Source organism: Argopecten irradians, chromosome 11, assembly GCF_041381155.1.
Source record: "Argopecten irradians isolate NY chromosome 11, Ai_NY, whole genome shotgun sequence".
In the NCBI taxonomy this organism is placed as follows: Eukaryota; Metazoa; Mollusca; class Bivalvia; order Pectinida; family Pectinidae; genus Argopecten; species Argopecten irradians.
In genome coordinates, this window is record NC_091144.1 from 15,791,801 (window position 1) to 15,815,653 (window position 23,853).

Genomic DNA, 23,853 nt, shown 5'->3' on the forward strand with positions numbered 1-23,853 from the left:
TGTTACTATGTTTTCTGGACATTTTTTTAGGTTTTTCTCACAAGACCAGACACTTGAATATAATGATAGAAGTTCATAATGTAAACGTTAACCTGTGGGATAAATTTGTATAGCACTACTCTGTGGTAACAGTTAAGTCCCCTTCAGATATCGGTACTTTGATTCCATAAAACAAAGTGATGTGGTGGGGTGTCTTATTTGTGGGAGATGTCTTATTCGTGGGAGGCGTCTTATTTGTGAGAGCTGCCGTCTTATTTGTGGGAGGCATTTTATTTATAGGAGGCGTCTTATTTGTGGGAGGTGACTTTTTTTGTGTGAGGTGTCTTATTTGTGGGAGGCATTTTATTTATAGGAGGCGTCTTATTTGTGGGAGGTGACTTTTTTGTGTGAGGTGTCTTATTCGTGGGAGGCGTCTTATTTGTGAGAGCTGCCGTCTTATTTGTGGGAGGCATTTTATTTATAGGAGGCGTCTTATTTGTGGGAGGTGACTTTTTTTGTGTGAGGTGTCTTATTCGTGGGAGGCGTCTTATTTGTGAGAGCTGCCGTCTTATTTGTGGGAGGCATTTTATTTATAGGAGGCGTCTTATTTGTGGGAGGTGACTTTTTTTGTGTGAGGTGTCTTATTTGTGGGAGGTGACTTTTTTGTGTGAGGTGTCTTATTTAAGAACGGATATATGGTTAATCACAGCTGCCTAAATACTTTGTAAACAAATTGCATGCAATCACTTTAACTAAGCGTGGAACTTCCAGCTTGCAAAATTCCTTTTTTAAAAGTGATATTCAGATATCTGCTAATTGTGTACTGATATCTGTGAAACTTCCTTTTATCATTAAATTTAGCTAACACTGAACTTCTTTCTGTATTCATCAATTGTGAATATCTCCTTCTATATCATTTTACATCAGCTACATTATAATTAGTACCACTTTTTGATTTCAGACAACTGTGAAATACCTCCCAGATATATTAATGGAAAATGTAAAGTTCTCCATTTGGAAATAAAGCAACTGTTAAATACTCTCCCAATTCAAGTAATTAGGAGATAGGTTATCCTTTTCCTGTAATAATCTCAGGGCCATTTGACAGATATATAATTGGCATTGGTTGATCTAAACGTCCTATGAACATATTTCGTTACTAAATCAGTGAGGAGTACATACTACCGTTTAATGGTATAAATTGGTGATATTAGTGCATTCATATTGGTCCTGATATTTAACACCAGATAATTGTCGGTGATCTCTGAAATTAGAAATGCGCAGTCACTACCTGACAATTAAACTGACAATATAGAGATTCACCTATGTCATAATTTAACAGTTAGGTAAGAGTCTGCGATAAAGAAATTCAAATTCTCGTTTAATGGTGCATGAAATAGAATTTCAGGTTGTCATCCTTTTAATTGGGTGTAAAATAAGCTTTATTAGATGCGAATTCTAATCTGAAGAAATATCAAATAGATTGCATTTTTTATTTGAAATTCAATATAGGAGACATTAAGACCATTGATACAAACTGCACCAATTTTCATATTTGCTTCAATGCAGGTTAAAATTAGGACATATTTCATAAATAGACTATCAAATGATTATTGGAATGCTTTCAAATAGCTACAGAGCTTTGTGGGACATTCGATTGTTAAAGGTGTATAGCACAGATATCAAAACTGTTTTCTGCTAGGAATTAACTTTGCTGACTCTACATATTTTCCTGATATAATATTTTCAGTGTGTTGCAAAACAAGAGATCACATGATTTGTGTTTCTGATTCTTTAAGATCTGTTAGTTTCAAATTCACTATAAAATGTTGAAGTACATGGCAATATATAATTGTAACAGTTTCATTGTGACAATTAATGGTCTACTGCTGAATTTGACATGGTCATACAGGTAAATAAAAGATATTTGAATTTAATGTGTTGATCGCATTTGAAATTACGGGTATGAATAAGTTAACAAAAAATATGAAAAAAAACCCCAAAAAAAACCCCAAAAAAAACCCAAACTTACAGTTACCAATTGAAAGTTATATACTTTGTTAAAAACTGATTACCTAACTTTACTTTATAGATTTATTAACTTTATGATCACCTTTAAAGATATTTTCAGGCACATTCTGTCAGCTAGCATATAAATTTAAGTCACCATTGTTCCTGATTTTAAATTTCAATGAAAGTACATATTGGTACTATCATTTAATTGCCTCTGTATACTTTTTAATATAAATAGAACTTCCCTTTTCTGTTGACCGGTTTGTTTAACCTCTCGTGTTTGACTTCTAAAATAGAAAAGTTTTAGTGAATTATAAAGCCTTTAATTTGGTGTTGGTGGAAATTGGATCTCCAGTTGATAAAAATCTACTGTTGGCTTATCAGCTTGACATTTAACAATTTTTTTTATCGTCGTAAGTGTCATATTATTTTATATATTCAAGTCATCTAGCTACTGGTATTTTCAATATCAATGTTTACATGCCATTTCAAATCAATTCAAATCATTGGAATATGATACCATCGGATAAATTAGGCTGATGAATTTATTCTTTCTTGTAAGGATTTCATTTGCATGCAGAATTTGTATTTGAATATCAAAAAACTGCACGACTTTGTATTAATTTCTCATAATAAGTCCATTGTGTTTGGATTGATAGCTCTGATCTTGCTGACGTTGTGACAGAACCAGTGACCTGGCCCGGATATCAATCTGGGTACACAATTTGCATTTATACAAAGGTCGATCATCCTAAGTTTTTTATCAAAAATCTGTCAGGAAAAATCTTACAACACAATAAGATTTTCACAGACCTTCTTGACACGAGAACAATGCTCTCACTGCTTGAGCTGAATATAAACTATCGGAAACCAGAGTTAATTAGGCTGAAGCTGACCACTGAAGGTGAAGGAGTGTATAGGGTATGTACTAGGAAAGGTTTCTCTTTTAATTCTGAGGGGACGGAAGGGTGGGAAGGACAGTGATCTACACAATTTTACCAAAGTGAATTTTCAAGACAATGATACAGCTACACAAGATCTTCTTTCCAGCAACAGCAATATTGTTACCAAAATATTTGGTAACAGGAAAGGAGAAAATGTAGCGCCAGACTGGGGTTTGAACTCGGGACCTCCAAATGCTAGCTTGCTGCTCTACTAATTGAGCTATACCTATATAGTGACAGATGATCGACCCATGCAGTCCAATTCTGCTACATTAATTCTTCCCTCCTTTCTGAAACTCAGAAGTTTGCAAAAGCAGTCTGGGGTCTGAGCATGCAAGCTCACCAACTTCGTAACAGGCCTCACACCAACTTCGTAACTGAGTTTGAACCCAGGACCTCTGGGATACTAGTCCCGGATACACTACCGATTGAGCTACTTGGTTAACTCTCTTTGAAGTTATCTATCTTTGTCAAAAACACACCAAACTATATCCAGGAGACATCACTTCATTTTCATGTACAATAATGTTTATATCTTTTTACACTATACTCCCATTCACTAAGTCTGTGATGGCAATTCTAAAAGTGTCAGATTGTTCATCTGTAAATGAAATGGACACCATTTCTTTATTTTATGTAAGCCAGGCTGACACATAATCTGACTATAAACACTATTATTTTTGTTGGTTGAAGGAATACCTGTCAAAAAACATAAATCTTTTCCTGCTTAACTGCTGTCACCCTTCAAACAAAACCCTTCTACAGAACTTAAACCTGAACGGTGTGCGTGCAATTTAGGAGGAGTTTCTTTGTTAAATGTTGTCACCTATACCAGATTTCTCATGTGGCCCTTTAAGTCCCCTTCAAAGTTACATTAATACTGACACCTTGGTTTTTACCTTGGTAGGATATATCCACGCTGCATGGCCCTTTAAGTCCCCTACAAAGTTACATTAATACTGACACCTTGGTTTTTTACCGTGGTAGGATATATCCACGCTGTATGGCCCTTTCGATGAGGTGGATATTCCTGGGAGTAGAGAAACAGAATCCCCATGTTAAACATCACAACAAGATCACATGTGAAGATTAAGGAGTTGTAACAATAAATTCCATTTCTGATCAGAGTGTTTACAGAGTGTTTGGCCACAATACCAGGATATAGATAGCATTAGATAACATTGTAAGCCATGTTTTTGTACAAGATTATGTGTGTATTCATGCATTATTAATGATTTAGTTTGTAGAGAAACACGGCTTTATTACTAATACCTGATGGGATTCAAAACGTAACTGGCTTTCAAGTCGGTAATCGTACAAAATTCAAAGAGAGGGATTCAAAAAATATATCCTTTTAACATTTGGTTTTTTAGTTTAGCGAAAGTATCTTGAAGTATTCAAAGCAATAATTTTAATTCCAGATGATTACAAGCCCTTAAATACTTAACGCAATGACAATGAATGAATTTGTTTAGCTGTCAAGTCCCAAAATTCTAAAATTGTCTCCCCTTGATTGAAACACTGTGATGATTATATTTAAAAACGGAGTTATTTTGTTTTTATTTTGTTTCACAACTTCAAAATTTCTTTCTATGCAGTAATTTTTATACCCTATATTTTCATCACTTGCAAATAAAACTTTTATAAGCACAAAACGATGATTATAAGAATTAATATTCAATTTTAAAAAAAATGTCCAAAAATGCATACTGTACATGTTGAAGAAACATATACACGTATTTGTATACATGCAGTCAGGGTTGCTGTCATTGCATTAATTATCATCTGCATGCGAAACTGATTAAATAGAACTTTTTTTCTACACAGGTAATGTAAATGTAGACACTTATAAATCAACTTTAGTCAATTAAAGTTATAGGGCTTGTCCAAATATGGTTATTTTAATGAATGGGTACTACTATTTTAATGCATTATTATGAATATGAATAAGCTGAGGTGTTCAAGTGATTTAATTACTTACATGTCAGTGAAGTTAATCACTCTTGTTAATTATAGGTGACTAACAAATCTTTATGATGTACATCAGATATATAAATGTAATTATTCCAATTCACATTTCCGTTTCTTTCATTTTAAGTCTAGCGCTAAAATTACAGACAGTCTTAGACATTTAAATCATATCCAATCAAGTCTGTTACAAAGAAGGATTTTATTTTCCTTGAAAGAGAAATCCCTCGTGTCAATATTATGAGGTCAAGTTGAATACTCCAGGATGTTTGTAGTATGGTATTGGTGTATATTTGTCACGTTGTAATTAACTGGCAGATTAGCAATGAATAGAAATACTTGAATAAAGAGATTTAAAAAGCAGAAATGAAAACAAGAAACCAAAATATTACAAAAAAACTCTGCATGATCATTTTGTTGTATTGTTAGATTTCGATAAATCCTGGATGTAAGATTATCTTAGGGGTTAACATTTCTTCTGTGAATAAAAGAGTTCACATAAGGTCCATTATAACTCTATTAAATAATGTGGTACTCGGTGATGATCGAGCCTCGGGTGCCATATAGTTACGTAGCAGGTGCAAAATTATAATGAATCTCGTGTTAGTAAATTATATTGTCTTGAGATTGTTCCTTTTAAGGTATTAGGAGTTGATCGAGACACTATTATACTTACAAAGAACAGGAAATACTTTCTCTGACAGCAGTATACAAGTACAAATACATTGCAAAAAAGTCCATCCATCTTTTTTGTTGTTTTAAAGGCAATTTGTTTTAATTGCATGTGATCATGTTCAAGTACCGGAGAATAATACAGTAATTTGACAGGAAGTACACTATTTTCATCATAATATCCAAGCTAATCGCTCATGCATAAAGTTAGTTTTTTGTTATCATATTTGTTCATCGGATCTTTAAAAAATATCAATACTTTTAAATTTATCTATTTCATCTCAGAATTCAAGAAGCAGATATTTGTAACTGCATGCATGCTTGATTATTCTATTCTTTTCAATTGTCGATCCTTAAAAAGATCCACTAGCTAGCTGTCCCATTCTTCTCATGATCAGTTACATTAAGATACCAAAATAAGTATAAAAGACTTATATTGGTCAAGAGTGTTTGGTAAACTAAACTTGGTAGAGTGTGTAGTCATGCTTGACCAATTCCTCGGTCAGGTTGTGTAACATAATCACTTTTGTCTATGTCATCCTGATCTGTGTAACAATTGTGCCTGGCTAGGATAACAGTAGGGGGTAGGGTAGATATCCTTACAGCTACAGGTAACTAACAAGGCTCTACACCTATTTGTTACCTGTGTCAGGCTAAGGATCAGTGTGCTGTGACAGATTTGGGATAAATGTACCTATCGGTCAGTTTGTTTGGCTATATAGACAGGTGGTCAGTCAGATACCTGTGACAGATGTGTGTGTACTAGGACAGAGGAATGGTTATCCAGGTGTGTATATTATACTGTTACAATTAATTATAACTATAACATATTTTGAAGATGCATTTATTCAAGGCAGCAAATAATGCAAATATTGCAAAAAGAATATCTTCAAATGGCACACAGATACTTTAAGTGGCCAGACAGGTAATTCCAAGCAGTTATTTGGTTGCAGACAGTGTTTATGATATATTATATGTTCAGGAGTTGCTGAAATCGAAGTTGCAACTTAATTTTCAGTTATCCTCATGCTTTTAATGGTTTTAAATGCCTCTATGTATTAATGGAAACATCAGCAGTGCATGCACACAATTAAAAAGGTATCTTTGCAATTATGATCTATATAGTGAAATACCAATTTAAAATAATCACAGTAATTATATTGAAGAAGTTGATTGATTGTACATGTACATCGATCATGATCATGCTGCATGATTATATCAGAATTTATAGATATATATAAATCAAGAATTATATAGTTGCATGAAGTACCGGATCAGCACAATAATATATCTGACGAGATTTTAGAAGAATTATTACTTAAATTAATTTTCATTAGGAAATTTTTTGCATCAGTTCTCATGTTTATATTTACACATGTACATATATAGTTACAAGTATATTGCATTAAGATCTCTTGAGTATGCGTGTATATAATAAATATAACTTAATTAAAGTGTTAATATAATGTAATTGATATTTAGAAATTGTATGCATCATGACACAAAGAATATAAAATATGTCACTAGATATGGCCAAATTTTCCCTATTATGATTTGAGGTTTTGGGCCTGTAAAAGAGATCGGATTACTTGAAATCATCGTTTAACTGTCAAATGACAGGATCTAATCTTGATGGCAGTCACTTTGTATCCTGGAGAATCTATCTATATAAGCCTGATTCTTATCAACTCTGTACAAACTGACCACACACTGACCACAGCAGATCATTGATGGACAAACAATCGTGATGGCATCACCTGTAATTAAATCAAGGTATGTGTCACCTGTAGGTCATAACAATGTCCGCAGTGGTCAGATAAAGACAGCTAGGTAATCACAGGTAATCGGACCGATCAGCTGTTTGGGTATATAAAGAGATAATTATTACCTACATATCTTCTCTGAACTATGGTTTGGACGGAATGACTAATAATACAAATACCTATGTAAGCAGTAATATTGGCACGCTTCCACACAGGTAGATAGTTAAGGTAAGTATCTCAGGTAGATAAAAGGTAAACAAACCTGTATTGTTTATTCACAGTCTTATTGTTCTATGGAGAATACACAGCCAATTCCGTTTGGGTGTTAATAGAGCAACGTTAATAGGAGTTTTGTGTATTGGATAGGTATATAGGTGTCAAGACCATATTTAGAGATTCCTAGGAGGTGAGTTGGCTTCGTCAATAAATTACAGGTGACAAATCAATCAGATGTGTATTGGGATGTACTAATGTATATTAGTAGATATATAGGTCCGTTACTCACACATGCCTTCAGGTAGACTGACAGCTATCATCAATGGACGAAACTGGATTTTTTTTACTATGATAGCTACAACCATGAAGCTTACGGATATTGTAGATGTAAGTTTTCTCCATTGCTTTTATATTTCTCCTATATATATATATGTAGTTATAAAATCACAGGCAATATTCCCATATATATCATACGGTACAAATTTCCTGTTGTGCATTAATTTATCAGCATAAAAACAAAATGAATTCAAATTTTATGAAAAAATTTTTATACATGAATTTCACATGAAATACATATTCTTGTGAAACTCGCATGAAGCAAATTTGACTGTTTTGCGCATTCAAAAAAGGGCAAAATATGCCAATGAACAAATTTTTCTCATAAATAGATATTTGGTAAGCAGATGTGACATCTTTTACAATTCTTGCTGAACTAATAAATATATTAGATCAATATTTCAAAATTTTGTAGCAGATGTTTCATATGAAATGAGTTATTTTGACTACTGCATATCTTGTACATTAAGGAAGGGACGTTTAGACATCGATAAGGCGACACAGGGATATTTAAAACTGTCAGCGTTTTGAAAAGATCATTTGTTTACCAGTGTGTAAGTTGGGAGATTCTATTGTCGATCATGAGTCTGCTGATCAGCTGTCAGAGATAGGAAGAGCTTAGTCTTAGGGCATTTACAACACTATATTCTGTCAGTTTTAAAAATCTTCAATAATTGAACGATTTCTTGTTAATTGATACTAACTCAACGATTTCTCGTTCCACCTGGTAAAATTTCCGGTCGTAAAACAAGATGACACCAAGATAGCTCGAATTAAGAAACTGGGGGTATGTGTAGTGGAGACACTGGAATTCGACCTGGATGAACTTAGTTCAGACAGGAAAATTAATTTGGTGATTAGAAGTCAATCATAATGGTCATTGCAATTATGAGCTAAAGCCGCATGCATGCTGTCGAATTTGAGAATTTGAAAATTGATAAGTTTCATATATTGTAATAATTCAATAAGGAAATTATTTGCTGTACAACTCTGAAAATGCTAAGGAATTCATAAGAGACATTATAATTGGATAATTGATTTGGTCTACATAATTGAACCTGTATGTGCAAGGATCTTTTGCTGACGCCCAACAAGGGGATCTGGATATCTTATAAGGTGAGGTGATCGATCCACGGCACTTGACAGGATCGAAGGATCTATTTAAAATTCTCTGAGAAATTATCAAATTGATTTTGTTAATTAGGTGAAGAATTATATAAGAAATGAACTACAAAAATGGTGTAATATGAAGATGTGAAGAGTGTAAGGGTGAAGCCTTTGGGAAAAGTTTAGAAACTGTTGTTTAATTTGTTCATTAATGCAGCATGAAAAATGGTCAGTTTGTAGTCTATCTTGATATTAGAAAATCCTGAGGTTCAGGATCAGGTGAGGTCTTAGAAACTCATGAAGCTAAGGGTTGCCCTCTAAGGTATAATTCTTTCTATCATGAAAGGTGAAAATATTCTACATTCGTAGGTTTATCTTGCATGTCAGCTATAAGTCAGTTTGTTACTTTACATTTACATTCTGTCTAGTCGTCTGGGTAAAAGAGCCATTTTTAATCACAAGGTCTTACTATGGGTATATAATACCACAGGGACTCTAGTGTCGCCAGCCCTACAGAATTCCAGCATTGCCATGGTAAACAGTAGACTCTATATAGTCACATGATGCAGACATGGGTCACATGTTGACCCTAAACGTCTAAGTAAACATCTTTAAGACAATAATGAGGCTGTCAAGATAGATACTTATCTCATGGATGGCGGATATGTACAGGTGAATTTGTGTGGTTCTAATTGTTATCATGATATTGATGTTAATGTCTAAAAATATTCCTGTAATTTAAGCTTACATTATAAGTTTGTTTTTATTTCAAAGAAAAAAGGTTGTGTTTGAAAAAAAAATAGAAATCCAGTCATTTGAAAGTGCTTTCATATTAAGTCTGTATTCCTAAACTAGTGAATTATGTGTGACATATATATATCTGAATAATTCTGGTTTTGATTATGATTTATTTTGATTGATTGTATATTTATATATATATAATGATATAAAGTTTTCTGTTGTAATAGTACCTAAACAAATTCATGTTTACAAAGACTGAAATTATTTGTGAGTTTAGTGGTAAGTCAATAGGAAGTTTACATGGATAATATTATTCATTTATAGTTTCTGATTCATGTTGAAGGAATGTCATTCTATTGTTTTAAGGAACCGATATCATTTTAATGATAAATAGACCTGGACGAGATGGCCCCTAATATAAATCTTGATTAAAGCCTGGTGTTAAATAGTCTAAGATATTTACAATAGAAATTTGATAAAACTTAAACAAATCTGATCGATGAGTCACAGATCATTTGAAAATGTATCACTGTACCCATCAATACCTGTTGATAGATCTATTTCATACCTCTGTGATTTTATTGTGGTTGTGTATTCACATTTGACCTCAGCGGCATTGTGGGTATTGTTTTTTTTAAATTTTGTCAGTGTGTATTGTATTAGAGCTGCGTAAATGATTGGGCCTATTGGGATCCGTTATAAATGGCGTAGTGACATATAAGAGAGTCAGTGACTATTTTAAATGACACGTTTAACGACAAACTTAAAGATGATTATAATGTTTACAGTTATTTTGTATTATTGGGGTTTTCAGATACATGCTGCATAAATGTACATTGAAACTCACACATACAGTACAAATATCTGTAACAATTTACTTGTGAAGTTTTTTCACCAAATGCAAGTGCACACAATGAGTTTGATCCAAGACAGAGGAAGTCATTAAATTTGATATAAAAATCCTGCACCAAATGCAAGCTGCTACATAAATAATGGTTATATAGGGTTTCAAGCAAGGCAAAGATACTGAATATACATGTATATCAGCTTATGTAATTGTTGTGGCTTAATAAACATCAGATTACAGAAAATGTATTGTCGAACCTTCAATATTTCTTTGATAGAATTGCCATACTTGGATTATATGATTAATGTTAGCGAGAAACTAATTAAGTTTAATTCTAGTTAGATAGATATGTTAGTTACAGTATAAAAACGAGTTAATGATTAATGAGTACAGAGTGTAAATGTAATTGATAATTACATGTGTGGCATTATCTTCTGTAGAATTACTTTGTGTAAATTGTCCTTTGTGTATTGTAGAATCTCTTTTGGGGGTAATTAACGGAAGCCCAATCTGGCTCGCCACCATTATATACTGTATAGATAACAACTGATGATGAGTTCCGTTAATGATGTTAACATTACTTTAATGACACACAAGTTGAAGGTAAAAATTATACAACATAGCTTGGTAATCAGTCTACAGGTGGTACAGCCTTAATTACCTCACCTTGGTGATGTTGATGTGTATTACACCCTACAGGTAATTAAATACAGGTACAAAGGTCATGCTGTAGTGCTAAATACCATTGATGTGTCCTTATTTGGATACAGTATTTGACCTTTGGAAATTAAAGGTCACCAAATAAGAGTTGAAAGCCAAAGTTGAATGGTATGTTACAATGTCCATTAATTTGATATTGCATGACCTTCTCAGGTGAATGGTAATTTAGCAAGATTTGAGTTGATAAGCTACCAATAACTGATCGTTACTGTATAAATGATCAGTATCAGTGAGAATACTGACCATTAAGTCCAGGTAAAGCTACAAGGAAATGTAGAGTTTATGTATTGATAAAAGGTCAGTGATTGTTGTATAAAGCTTATGCCATTCTAAAGAACTCTGATCTATACCTATCTGAGTTCAATGTTGACCATTTAATAGTTATCTCCCTTTGATATGAGTATGGAGCCACTGAAGTACGTACATCATAGCGATTTCATTATAATATGTTGATTTGTTTCAACAAATTAAGTCAAATGGAATTGCTTAAGAATCATATTTTTGCATGGTTTAAAAAGCCTCTCTTGTAATCCATTTGATGACTAAGGAATGTGTTACAAATTTCAAACAAAAGAGAATGCTGTGTTAAAATTTGATGATAATGCTTTATAAATATATAATACACCCACATTAACGAATTAAGTAAGGTATATATATAGATTACAGATAGTTTATGACATGTGTGATATAGCCGAATACCTGTGTACATACATGCAGGTATAAAATGCTGCAGGTGTAATGATAATCTAGTGGTCAGCAGGTGTCCTGATTCTCAGAGGTGTAGGTGCATTAGGAGGGCGAGGTGACGTCACTGTAGTCAGTCTGTGTTTGTTCTTATGGTAATGACTGGACATGTTGATATATACCTGTAGGAGACTACGGTCAGTTTTCTTTTGTTCTTATAAATTATGCAAAGTGATGACTGTACACTTCTGCCAACCTGTGACCACTTCTGCCAACCTGTGACCAATACACACATACCATATACAGGTACACTAGGCCTGTATAGTCAGAAGTACAGTACATAGAACTATAGAGGCGACGGCTGGACAAGCTATATACAGCTATAGCTAACAAACGTCATCATCTGTGCACATCGTTAGAATATTTTACCTGACATTTACCACACTTTTAAGCTGCGGATTACATACAACATACATTGTCATGATCTGTGCACATCATTGAAATATTTTACTGGATACTTACCTCACTATAGCTGCGGATTATCAACAAACATTGTCTTCATCTGTGATCGTTAGATCACCAGCTGATATTAAACCAATATATATAGCTTCGGATCCAATATTGAACTCCATCACATTCAGTGAGTACCATATATAGGTTAACTGGTTTTAATATCATTGATTGTAATGTTTGCTATACGATGCAAAATGCCATGACCTTGAAATTTTTTTTTTTTTTTTTATACCTGTTTTTTTTTTTTTTTTTATACCTGTACTTAAATAAGTGTCAAAAGACATTTTGTTTAATCCAACATTATTTTTGGTCAAATACGATTTTATACAAAAATATACTTACTTATCATGATTATTATTGTTAACATGTAGGTATAGATACAATATGATTATGTATTGTCTTTGCCTTTATAAACATTATTTACCTGCATGTATATTCTGATATACGGTCAATTAAACAGTGACCCAGATTTGAAGGATTTACCTTTGAAAGGCTTGGATTTATAACATCAGTCATTTGTTTAGTACACTTCTGTAGATAAAAATCAATGCCAGTGTAATGCTGTATGATATATTAACATATTATTCTACCTGCAGCCTCTATGGTATGCGATATCACAGGTAACAGACTGAACAGTGGTATGCTCATGGTGTCACAAATTGGTGGTGTGACACCTAACTGACGTACGTTTATACTCACTTCATTGACCAAGATTTCACCAGACATAATCTGTCTACACTTTGTGGTTTTAGAATATTTAGTTACATTTTAAGCCTGATACCTAAATGTGGATTTGATTCTTCATTTCACATTTTATGAGGGAATAATTTAACTGTGTGGTTTTGGAATACATATGTAATATGGATTTAAACTTGAGTGCATTCAGAATGCCAGTGTGCTTCAGCGGCTTCATTGCTAGCTGGTAATGATGAGTAGGAGATAGACGCTTGTGTAATGGAGCGTGACTGATGCACAGGAAGTTGACAGTGATGTATGTTATGATGCTGTAGTAGACATATCATACAACATTACATTTAGTTTCTTATCCATCGGTGACTAAAATGGACATCAGCCATCTCCATTTCCACTAAAAGGAAGGTTAATGGCTGTCATTGCAACAAGGGTTTCTCTCAATTCAGAGAAAGTGTTATGTCAGAAAATGTCTGCAGATAAATTAATGGTACTTCTAATGCAGTTTATGAGATATTCAAACCTGTAATTCACATAGTCCTAAGACTTGTAGGACTTCTTAATTTTCTGTTTGCATACATTCCATATCTACATGTGCACTTGACAGCATTAGAAAATGTGTAAAGACCCATTCCTTATGACATCAAATGTACCTGCCAGCACACAGGGATGAGACAGAAGGAATGTAAAAAAATGTAATTCTCTAAATATGTTATACAGGTAAAAATACGATCATTTGAAGAAGTTTTATAATTGATTGAGTCAGTGGCATATACTATAGTTTTAGATGTACTATAGTATATGTCCCTATTTACTCAGAAATTTATCGATATATAAAAGTTGTACTTGTCTAATGCATATGGAATGCCATCAAGAACACTAACTTTTTAAATCATCCTTGCAGTTTCCTTGATTCTTTGTCATTCACCCCTGAAATTTTATAATGAACTGTTCCATCATTAGTTTTAGAAGAGTCAAGTGTGTATGCTAGGGTATGATGATGAATGATTTGATTGGTGATAGATGATCAGACTAAGAGTATAAATGCGCTTTCATGTTGCAATCATATATGTAAAGTAACTTTCTTGTGGCGATATTATATATATATATATATACTTATTACCTAATTGTTTTGTGTGAATTAATGAATAATTTATTAATTACATGTGTATATATATCGGAAGGTGTTTCTATAGTTTGCTTTTTACAGTTGTGCCTTTTAGATGACAAACATATATTAGCCAATTAGATTAGTATTTGAGCAATTTATTGTGTTTTTTAAAGACAAAAGCTGTAGGAATAATTGATATTTGTTGTGTAGTACATAACCATCAATCACACTGGCTTGGAAATGGCTGTCAGCTTCGTACCATATATATGTGTGTGTGTGTTGTAAAAGTCAAGGTCATGCAGATGTTTTTATATAGACATGATGTAAGTTTCTAACATTATGGGCAGACAAATTATTGTAGGTCCAAAGTGGTAAAGATTTCTGACATTCTTCTGTAACACTATATAGACACCTGTTGTGTATTCCGTCATTGCACATTCAATAGTTACCTTCCTTGTTGGTATAGGTATACCCATTGTGATGTCATTATATTGTGAGCTAAACTCATGTCGTTTTCCTTAGAAAAGTATGACATAAGCTCGAAAACATGTGACATCACAATCAATACTTATCCGCAAGGACAGATAACTCTGTAATATATAAACACGAAATATGACTTCATATCTTCATACACTAGCTTTAATATTCCTATTCCTCTAATACCTGGCACATATTTAATTGACTTATAATTGTTTATAGAATGTAAAACAGAAATATTTCAAACAGATTTTTCTGAAGATTCTGCTTGAAACATTGACATTATCTCATGAATCGATGTTTCTGAAGGATGTCGTAGGATGTTTGATACAGTAGATTTGACATTTCCTATAATCCAGGTTTCTGAAGGATATGTCCTGTATGTTAGATGTAGTAGTGTGAAGAGGCCCAGCTATGATAACAGAGATTGCTGGGATGACTGTACCAGGGGATGTATAACTGTGATAGGGAGCCAGGTGTGTCAGCCCAATCTGTATGGTTGACATTATAAATCTGTGCCATGTCGGCCACAAAGCCTACCTGTATATGATATATTTGGTGTAAGTCAATATAGGACTTATCTACATGTATATATACCTTATCAGAGAAGCTTTGTGTCTCCCTGGACAAGCATTAAAATATACTGACCACTAAAGTCCCGCTGTCAGTCAACTGACCAATGAGATGGTGTGATTGGAATTTGTGAAAACCGGAGGCATTGTTGATCGATTGATATGAAAACGCATGGTTGTTTATTATGGGATAGGTAAAGTCCATTAACGGACAGTTACAAAATTCTCAAATCAACATCTCGCTATATATACCTGGATTATTAGATCTCCTTGTCACATACCTGTAATTCCTGCCGGCACATACCTGTAATTCCTGCCGGCAAGTCATGCTCACACAAACATGTAATTAACTTAGAGACGTGTAGGTCTACCTATATACTAGCCAATAGATTGTAATACAGGTAAAGGGAATCCCTAGGGGGTTACAATAACACCTACCAGATCTTTCTTTATTTTCATCACTTTAGGCAAAGTACATGCCATCATTTCAAGGGTCCACTGTTCCTTTACATAAGGAGTAAATACCAAAGGGGTGTAGGTATGGGCAGTAATTATGCTACTTATAATCATAAAATAATTTCTTCTTTGATAAAGGTGATTCTGTGGATTACCTCCCCTGCTGTGTTTGAAATGGACCAGACATCACAGATGGAGTAGTGTTACCTCTCACAAGCTCCGCTTTTATTGTATGACACCTTGGTGTCTACATTTCTGTCTGTCTGCAAGTCCTTATAAAGGAATATGTTAAGGCAGCAAATATTTATTGTAGGCATTTTTATTTTCATTTGTCGGCAATGCATGTTTTCCTCTTGTCTGATATTCGGTCACAAACTTAACTGTTGTTTATACAGTATCATAGATATCTTCATAACCCTTAGGCAGTACAATTGTCCTGAAAAATAAATGTTTGTATTCTAAAAATGATGAACTTGGCACTACTAACGACACAAATAAAAAAAAAAAACTTTCTTCGGGCAAACCTTTGACATGGAACTGCCAGGTAGCTTATATCATTGTTTGAAATGGCTATAAAGATATTAATATTTGATATCAATATATTTGACTTATGGGTGATGAGGACATTGAAGTTATTGAACCGAAAAGATATGCTTGAAAAATTTGGACGGTACAGTAAAATAATTAATAGATTGCATACAAACAGCTAAAACACAGACAAACCATAATAATTGAGTGTACTAGAATCATGTTTCTCAGATATGTTTACAGAAAAGGAACATCTACACTATTTAGATAGATCTATGTGTTTATTCATAAAACTTCACTGGAGTAAATTAGAGCACCATGTAGATCTTCAACTTGGTCCAGAGGTTAGAGGGATGTTTGGATTGAAGAGTTAAGCTTAGGAACTCCAGAGGTTAGAGGGATGTTTGGACTGAAGGGTAAAGTTCAGGAACTCCAGAGGTTAGAGGGATGTTTGGACTGAAGGGTAAAGTTCAGGAACTCCAGAGGTTAGAGGGATGTTTGGATGGAAGGGTAAAGTTCAGGAACTCCAGAGGTTAGAGGGATGTTTGGACTGAAGGGTAAAGTTCAGGAACTCAGTATTTGATCCAGAGGTTAGAGGGATGTTTGGACTGAAGGGTAAAGTTCAGGAACTCAGTATTTGATCCAGAGGTTAGAGGGATGTTTGGACTGAAGGGTAAAGTTCAGGAACTCCAGAGGTTAGAGGGATGTTTGGACTGAAGGGTAAAGTTCAGGAACTCAGTATTTGATCCAGAGGTTAGAGGGATGTTTGGACTGAAGGGTAAAGTTCAGGAACTCAGTATTTGATCCAGAGGTTAGAGGGATGTTTGGGATGAAAGGTAAAGTTCAGGAACTCAGTATTTGGAATGTTGATGCAGACGTAATTAAATCCTATCTTGTTACATTGGAGATTTCCCTTTTCTTTTGAACTTTGATTTGTTTACTATTCTACAGTAATTTAATGTAATTTGATTAAATGTGAGGTTGTGTGGATGTATGTGAAGGGCAGTGTGATGGTATGTAAATAGTTTACCCATTAAACTCCACTTTTTTCCCCCATAGCTACTGTAAGCATATTAAAAGCACAATTAATCTATTTTTCTTGATAAATACAATTTATATGCAATGTGAGACACAAATTTAAGATGTTTTACCGGTAGCTTAAAGAGATATCTGGATTTTGCTATTTTTAATTTTTATGTAATATTTCTGGGACACATTAGGCCACATGTTACCTGGAAACCAAGTTTTGTGTGGATCAGTATAATCAGGTATTAAAACATACATCAAATAAAACCATTAATCTGTATACCTTTCAACAGGTCGTCTTGTGCCTCAGTTTACAAAATCCTTTTTAAAGGTCCACTTTGGGCTATCAATGGATCTATATGTACTTTGTACTTGTAATTTTATTCAAAATTCAAAATAAATTGAGGAAGACTGCCATTAGCCCTATATCATCTGTCGTCGGACATGAAAGTGTGCAATATAATCTTTAACTATACGCTAGTGACAGGTGAGCCGGAATAATTGTCGCATCACAGACCAAACATTTATCTACCCAGATTTAGTGCTAGATAGCGGAAAAGGGTGTGTGATGCTTTAAATATCTCTGCTGATAATAGAAGGGTGTAATTGTTTCACATTTGTCAGGCAAAGGTTGTTGGAGTCGGATGGTTGTCTGTCTTGTGGCAGTCGGCCTCACTGTTATCATTAGTGGGTAGAATGCACCCCGATTTATAGTCACACGACTCGACTGTCACGGAGTTATATCTGTCTCGCTGTAGCAACACTACCTGTGATTTATCTTACCTGGAGAGAATGGTTAGTCAGGTGTATTAGTATAGCGGTAACTGAATTTGGATGGAGAGGTTTCATGTATACCTGAATATTTTTACCTGCATCACGACTATATTAATTATATAGTGGATATTAAGTTGTGGAATAGAGATTTATTCCTGGATGGGTTATTAATTTGTGTATAACCTGTTACAATCTGTCAATCATTTAAAGAAGTCCAGAAAATTATTTCTACCATCCTCGGAAACCCAGAGTCACCGCTCCATCGTTTGTGACATGAGTGAGATACACTTGCTTTTGTCTGCCTTTATAAATAAGCAGTAGAACTATCGTGAACCTGAATGAGGTTATGGTGGACTCAGAAATATGGATTTATACACCTGGAGTTAGTTGATGGTTATACAGTGCCTTGATGAGATTTCCTATAACGGGATATGATATTTATCTGTAGACAGTAAAATACGGCCATCACCATGAAGCAAAATGTGGTACGTACTGGCGCTGATGTCATTGTTATGTGTTAACAGAAATATAGCTGATGTCACCATAAATTGTGATGTGCGTGTTGACCTATATTAATATACATATAAACGTTACATATGTGTATTTATAATGATTGCAAACTACTGTAATTCCAAAATAAAAAGGGGGGGGGGAGGGGAGTCATTTCAAGCTGGATGGAGTAAATTGTGGTTTATTTAAAATTGGTTTAAATTATCGTTTAAGTACAATATACATTGTTCCATTTAAGTGTCTACATAATTTATAATAAATCTTATCAATATTTACCGGTAGTAATTAATTCATATAATAAATATTTTGTTAATTTCCGTATTCATAAATTATTTGAATGGGTTTTGTGCATATATGTGAACATGAAATACAAATACTTACACTATTTGAATTTCCAAAAAAAAGACAAATCTAGAATTTTAACTTTGAACAGATTTTCTTGTTTACTTTACCTCAAGACATTTTGTCATTGTAAACAGTCTTCAGAACATACAAACCTATACAGTACATGTATACTGACCTCTCAGTGTTTGTTTAACTTCGGAGATTGACTGCAGGCAAGTGTCAGATTAAGACAGTTTACTAAATGTGCCTTTAATTATGAAGAGTTCCGATAAAGGGCATCTGGAAATGTTTTTTTGTTTGATATCCTAATTTCCTCTAAACTAAGCCAAGACATAGCATCACCCATGTTGTCAGGACACCTGTACTAGGATTTGAGATGCAATGAAATGTTAGATTTATGTGTATGTGGTCGAATGTACAGTTATACAAAATGCAGGAATTTTGTTCTGAAATTGTAAGTAAATTAAACCTATATATTAATTTCAAAAAGGCAACCAGTTGATGGCAACCATTTGACAACTTTAATATTTTAAGCATTGACCTTAATTATGATTACCAGTAGTTTCAAGCTATTTTAAACATGTTTCTTATGGATAACTCCCTTTTCTCGTTACAGTCGCCAGCCCGTGGAATCATCAAGCCAATAGCATTCAAGCCTGTTGTCGTGAATCATAACTACGTGAACACACGCCGGATGGTGGACCACAGGAAGTATACACAGCAAGATGACGGGTACGGGTCCCAGGATTATCCGATGACAAATCAACGCAATGTTGCAAATATGTCGCATGGATCGCTTAATGCAGAGAGCGACAGATCAGCAAGTTTCTCAAGTGATGGTCAGAGTAAACAGTTTAGTCCAGATCGGCCGGAGTCAATTCGCTCATTTCAAATGGACAGTGATCATTCAACAAGTTTTTCGAGTGATGGACAAAGTCAGAAACAGTATACACCAGAACGATCTGAGTCAATACCGTCGTCAAATATGAGTAGAATTTCTGTAAATCGTTTAGATGGCTTTGTGCAGACTCCCTCCCCTAGTGATAGTGGGGTAGGAGAGCTGGAGGCCATGCTGAAGGAAAAGGATGCAGAAATCAATATACTACGTGAGGTTATGGAAAAAAATGAGAAAGCCATATTTCAGGTTTACGAGGAAAAGAAAAAGTCATGGTCTCAAGATATGAAACAAGTTAAGGAAGAATGTGATCAGAAACTTAAGGTACAGCAAAGAAAGTCGTACAAAACTGAACAGGTTCTGTCTCTACAGGTGTACAAACTACAGCAAGAGAAGAAAACCTTGAAGGAGGAATGTGATCGCGTTAAAGCAGAGAATGAGGAACTGAAAGAAAAAGTCAAATCATATGCACTAGAAACTGAAAGACTAGAATCAGAAGTAGCAAATATTTCGTTGCATAGTAAATCAATTTCAGAGGAAACTGAAAATGATTTGCATAAGACAATGGACAATTTGAATGACAGTCTTGCGCTTAAAAATGAAGAAGTTGTCAAATTGCAAACAGAATTGGAGGAAAAGCAACAAGAACTCTTAGAAAAGGACGAGGAAATTGGTGAAAAATTCAGAGAAATTGTTGCCAGAACTGATGAGGTTCAGTCCTTAAGAGAAAGTTTGCGAAGAGTCTCTTTGGAATCTTCAATAGAAATGGACACATCATGTGGATGTGAGAGAAATTCAAAATCAGGAGGAAAATCTCCTAATAGTGATAGAGGTAGGTCCCCTGGAACCTCCATTCTGGCCGGGGAGGGCATTAATGAGGAGATTCAACGACTTCGGGACCAACTTGACGCCCATCATGATATCCTTGAGAAAGAAAGGGAGCAATGGGCAGACGAAAAGAACAAAGTTATTCGCTATCAAAAACAACTTCAGTTAAATTACGTGCAAATGTTTCGCAAAAATAAGCTTCTGGAGGCGGAGGTGGAACAACTGACTCTGGAGTTAGAAAGCAGAGACATCAAACTCATGTCAATGAATGGAGAGGAATCTGTGTGTTAGTGTGGCTAAGTGCAATATAGATAATGGTGCTATACTTTTACTGATGTAACAATACTTGGAAATCCTCAACACAATGTACTGTTATGTAGAAGAATTCCAATGGTTTGAAACAGAACCTGTGAACTTACATAACAAATACATTGATAAAATTGAAATACAACTCACGACAAACCAGGAAATGTTAAGAGGTGGCTTCATTTCATGACATACTGATACAGACTTAAATGATGCTATATATGTTGGAATTATTCATGTGTATGTACATGTACAGATTAAGTTTGAAGTGGAAACTTGAATTCTGATGGATTGCATTACACAAAATGATATTTTTTTTCACTGCCATTTAGTAATCCATCTCATATTTTTGTTCTGGATATATACTGTATTCAGTGTGGGATATCATAGACATGGAAATTCAGAATAAGATGTAGCTACAAAGCATTAAAGGGTGGGTGTTTATTAAGATGTTCTGAAATTGTAATTTCCCAGTGGATTATATACCAGATTACAAATTAAAAATTACTATTTATATGTCCATAAAGATAGGTAGGGACACTTATTTTGGTTAAGAGGAATTCCAAATTGATCTTTCAACGTTGAAGTATGTTTCTGTGTAAATGAGTATGTCCATCTTTATATTAATGTTAGGATAAAATCAAGTAAATATATATATCCACTTGATCTGTTAAAGAACAATAGTCATAACTTTAATTAAGGAATCCTTAACTTAGAATTTTCCTTAGGAAAACATACAGAAGTTAAAGAGAAAATCTTTAGTGAAAAAGCCTTCGTTAAAATCTGTAATGCTTTCCTATGGAGTTATGTAAGGAATTCCCTAAATTTAAGGAATGATCATGAAACTGGCCCAGGTATTGTTGAATAATGATTGGAGATAATAAAGGTAACCATGAATCAGTAGTACACATGTACTGCAAAATATTATTCATTTCCCACTTAGTGCCAAAATGTTCATGGAGTATAAAGTTTGTATTCATCAGAATCCAGATATATACTGTTCTCCAAATGTTGCAAAATGTATACCAGTATACTATTACCACTTATATGAAATGTATTACCATAGCTTTAAGGCTTCAAATAATAAAACAAATGATCCTTTTCAACCCATGTGTCCAGAGATCAAACACATATGCTGTCTTTAGATATATTGCTATAAGGCAAGGTACAGATATCACTATATACCTGCATTTCTAATACATTCACACAAGATGTACCCTCTGGCCACCAGACAAAACATATTTTGTCATAAGATTAATAACTTTTACATCTGTCAAAATTGTTTCCCTTTTGTTTGAAAATGACAACTCAAGATCAACCAAAGAGATGTCAAGCCATAGTTATAGTATTAGAAAACCTGTCAAAAATGTACCTTACACTACCATAGAATATGCCAGAAGAGTGAATAGCATCTGGTGAAATAGAAGCTGGAGTGAGTTATATCTGGACTCTATTGATATTTTACACCTGTTAAAATATGTAGTTACACACATTGTAAATTGACTAACTTTAAAATGAAACCCTATATTAATTAATACTAATGGAATTATCAATATATCCACTGCTGTTTCAATTAATACTTTCATCATATAATTTCCTTTTGTTGTGAACGTATTCAATCATCGCAGTCTGTTAACTTTTTTTTGACAATTAATTTCAGGCCAGACCAGAAAAAATGAAAATGTTCTTCTGTGAATTATTGTCTTATCAAATGATTAATATAAATTAAATATTTTGAAATGGTTTTTTATTACAGTGAAATATTCTGATCATGATGGAACTATCATTTTCATTTTTTAACTTCAGGATGATAATTACATACAGTGTGTATAATTTTGATAAAAAAATATCCGATTCTTGTAACTTAGAAAATATATACTAGGTAACTGGGAAATATTTTTGTTACAAGTTTATACACCCTACTTATAAACACAACATTCATTGATGTATGTGCTTTTTTATCAGCCTACATTATACTTGAGGCCTGTTATTAACTTGCATATACATGATAAAATCAGCCCTGAACTTTTAAAAGACCATCTAGAGGGGAAACACAAATACCTGTCCACAGATGTGTTTTGTACGAGCAGACAGGATACATTTAAGTGTTTAATTTTGTGGATGAGTCAAACACATTATTAATGAAATGACACTTGAAACCTAAAAGTATCGATTAAACATTACTTTTTATGCTTGAGGGGAAAAAAGGAAGCTTATTAAGATCTGGACTTAGGCTAAGCCGTCAAAACAGGGTAGGGGAGACAACTCATACATTTAATGACATCAGTTGAAATGATTCTTATGTTGTTTATAAAACTGCTGGAAATTTATCATTGATTTTTCCTATAAGAAGTGGTTTAATAAGTAAGTCAATAATGTGTGGTACAAAAAAGGATTGGAGTTTATCAAGGATGTGACAAATATATTTGATACAGGGGAACTATGGCACAGCTGTTACCGTTGTTTTTTCTCTTCCTTGGTTTTCCTCACCCGTATATAGATATGTACATACTAACGTTGATATTATATATATATGTATTACTATAGCATTTACTTGAAGGAATAATTACAATATTCCAACTTCAGTTGTATGAAGTCTTTCGTGGTTTGTTGAACTACAGCCAGTGATTTTCTAGTCAAGACACAATTTTGTTATCGATAGTAAGTGTAAGCAAGCCTAACCAGTCACTGTTAATATAGTCAAAATGTAGATATAGTCAAAATGTAGCAGCTTATTGTTGACTGTTGACCCTCTCAAGCATTCCTTGTGTTAAATAAATAACCCTCATTAAAATAAAACACCCAGCAATGTAGAGAAAAGCTTGTTGTTAA

The 23,853-nt window shown here is 33.8% G+C and overlaps 1 protein-coding gene across 3 annotated transcripts in view; it reads left to right on the forward strand.

Annotated features, from left to right (window-relative positions):
* LOC138334849 (leucine zipper putative tumor suppressor 2 homolog) overlaps positions 1-22,917 on the forward strand; it is an 84,442-nt gene extending 61,525 nt beyond the window's left edge. For all 3 annotated transcript variants that reach the window (XM_069283623.1, XM_069283621.1, XM_069283622.1), the window contains one exon: positions 19,609-22,917. In XM_069283623.1, coding sequence (XP_069139724.1) covers positions 19,609-21,006 — 1,398 coding nt within the window. In that variant the 3' untranslated portion in view covers positions 21,007-22,917. The remainder of the gene's footprint in view (positions 1-19,608) is intronic.
* The last annotated feature ends 936 nt before the right edge of the window (positions 22,918-23,853 follow it).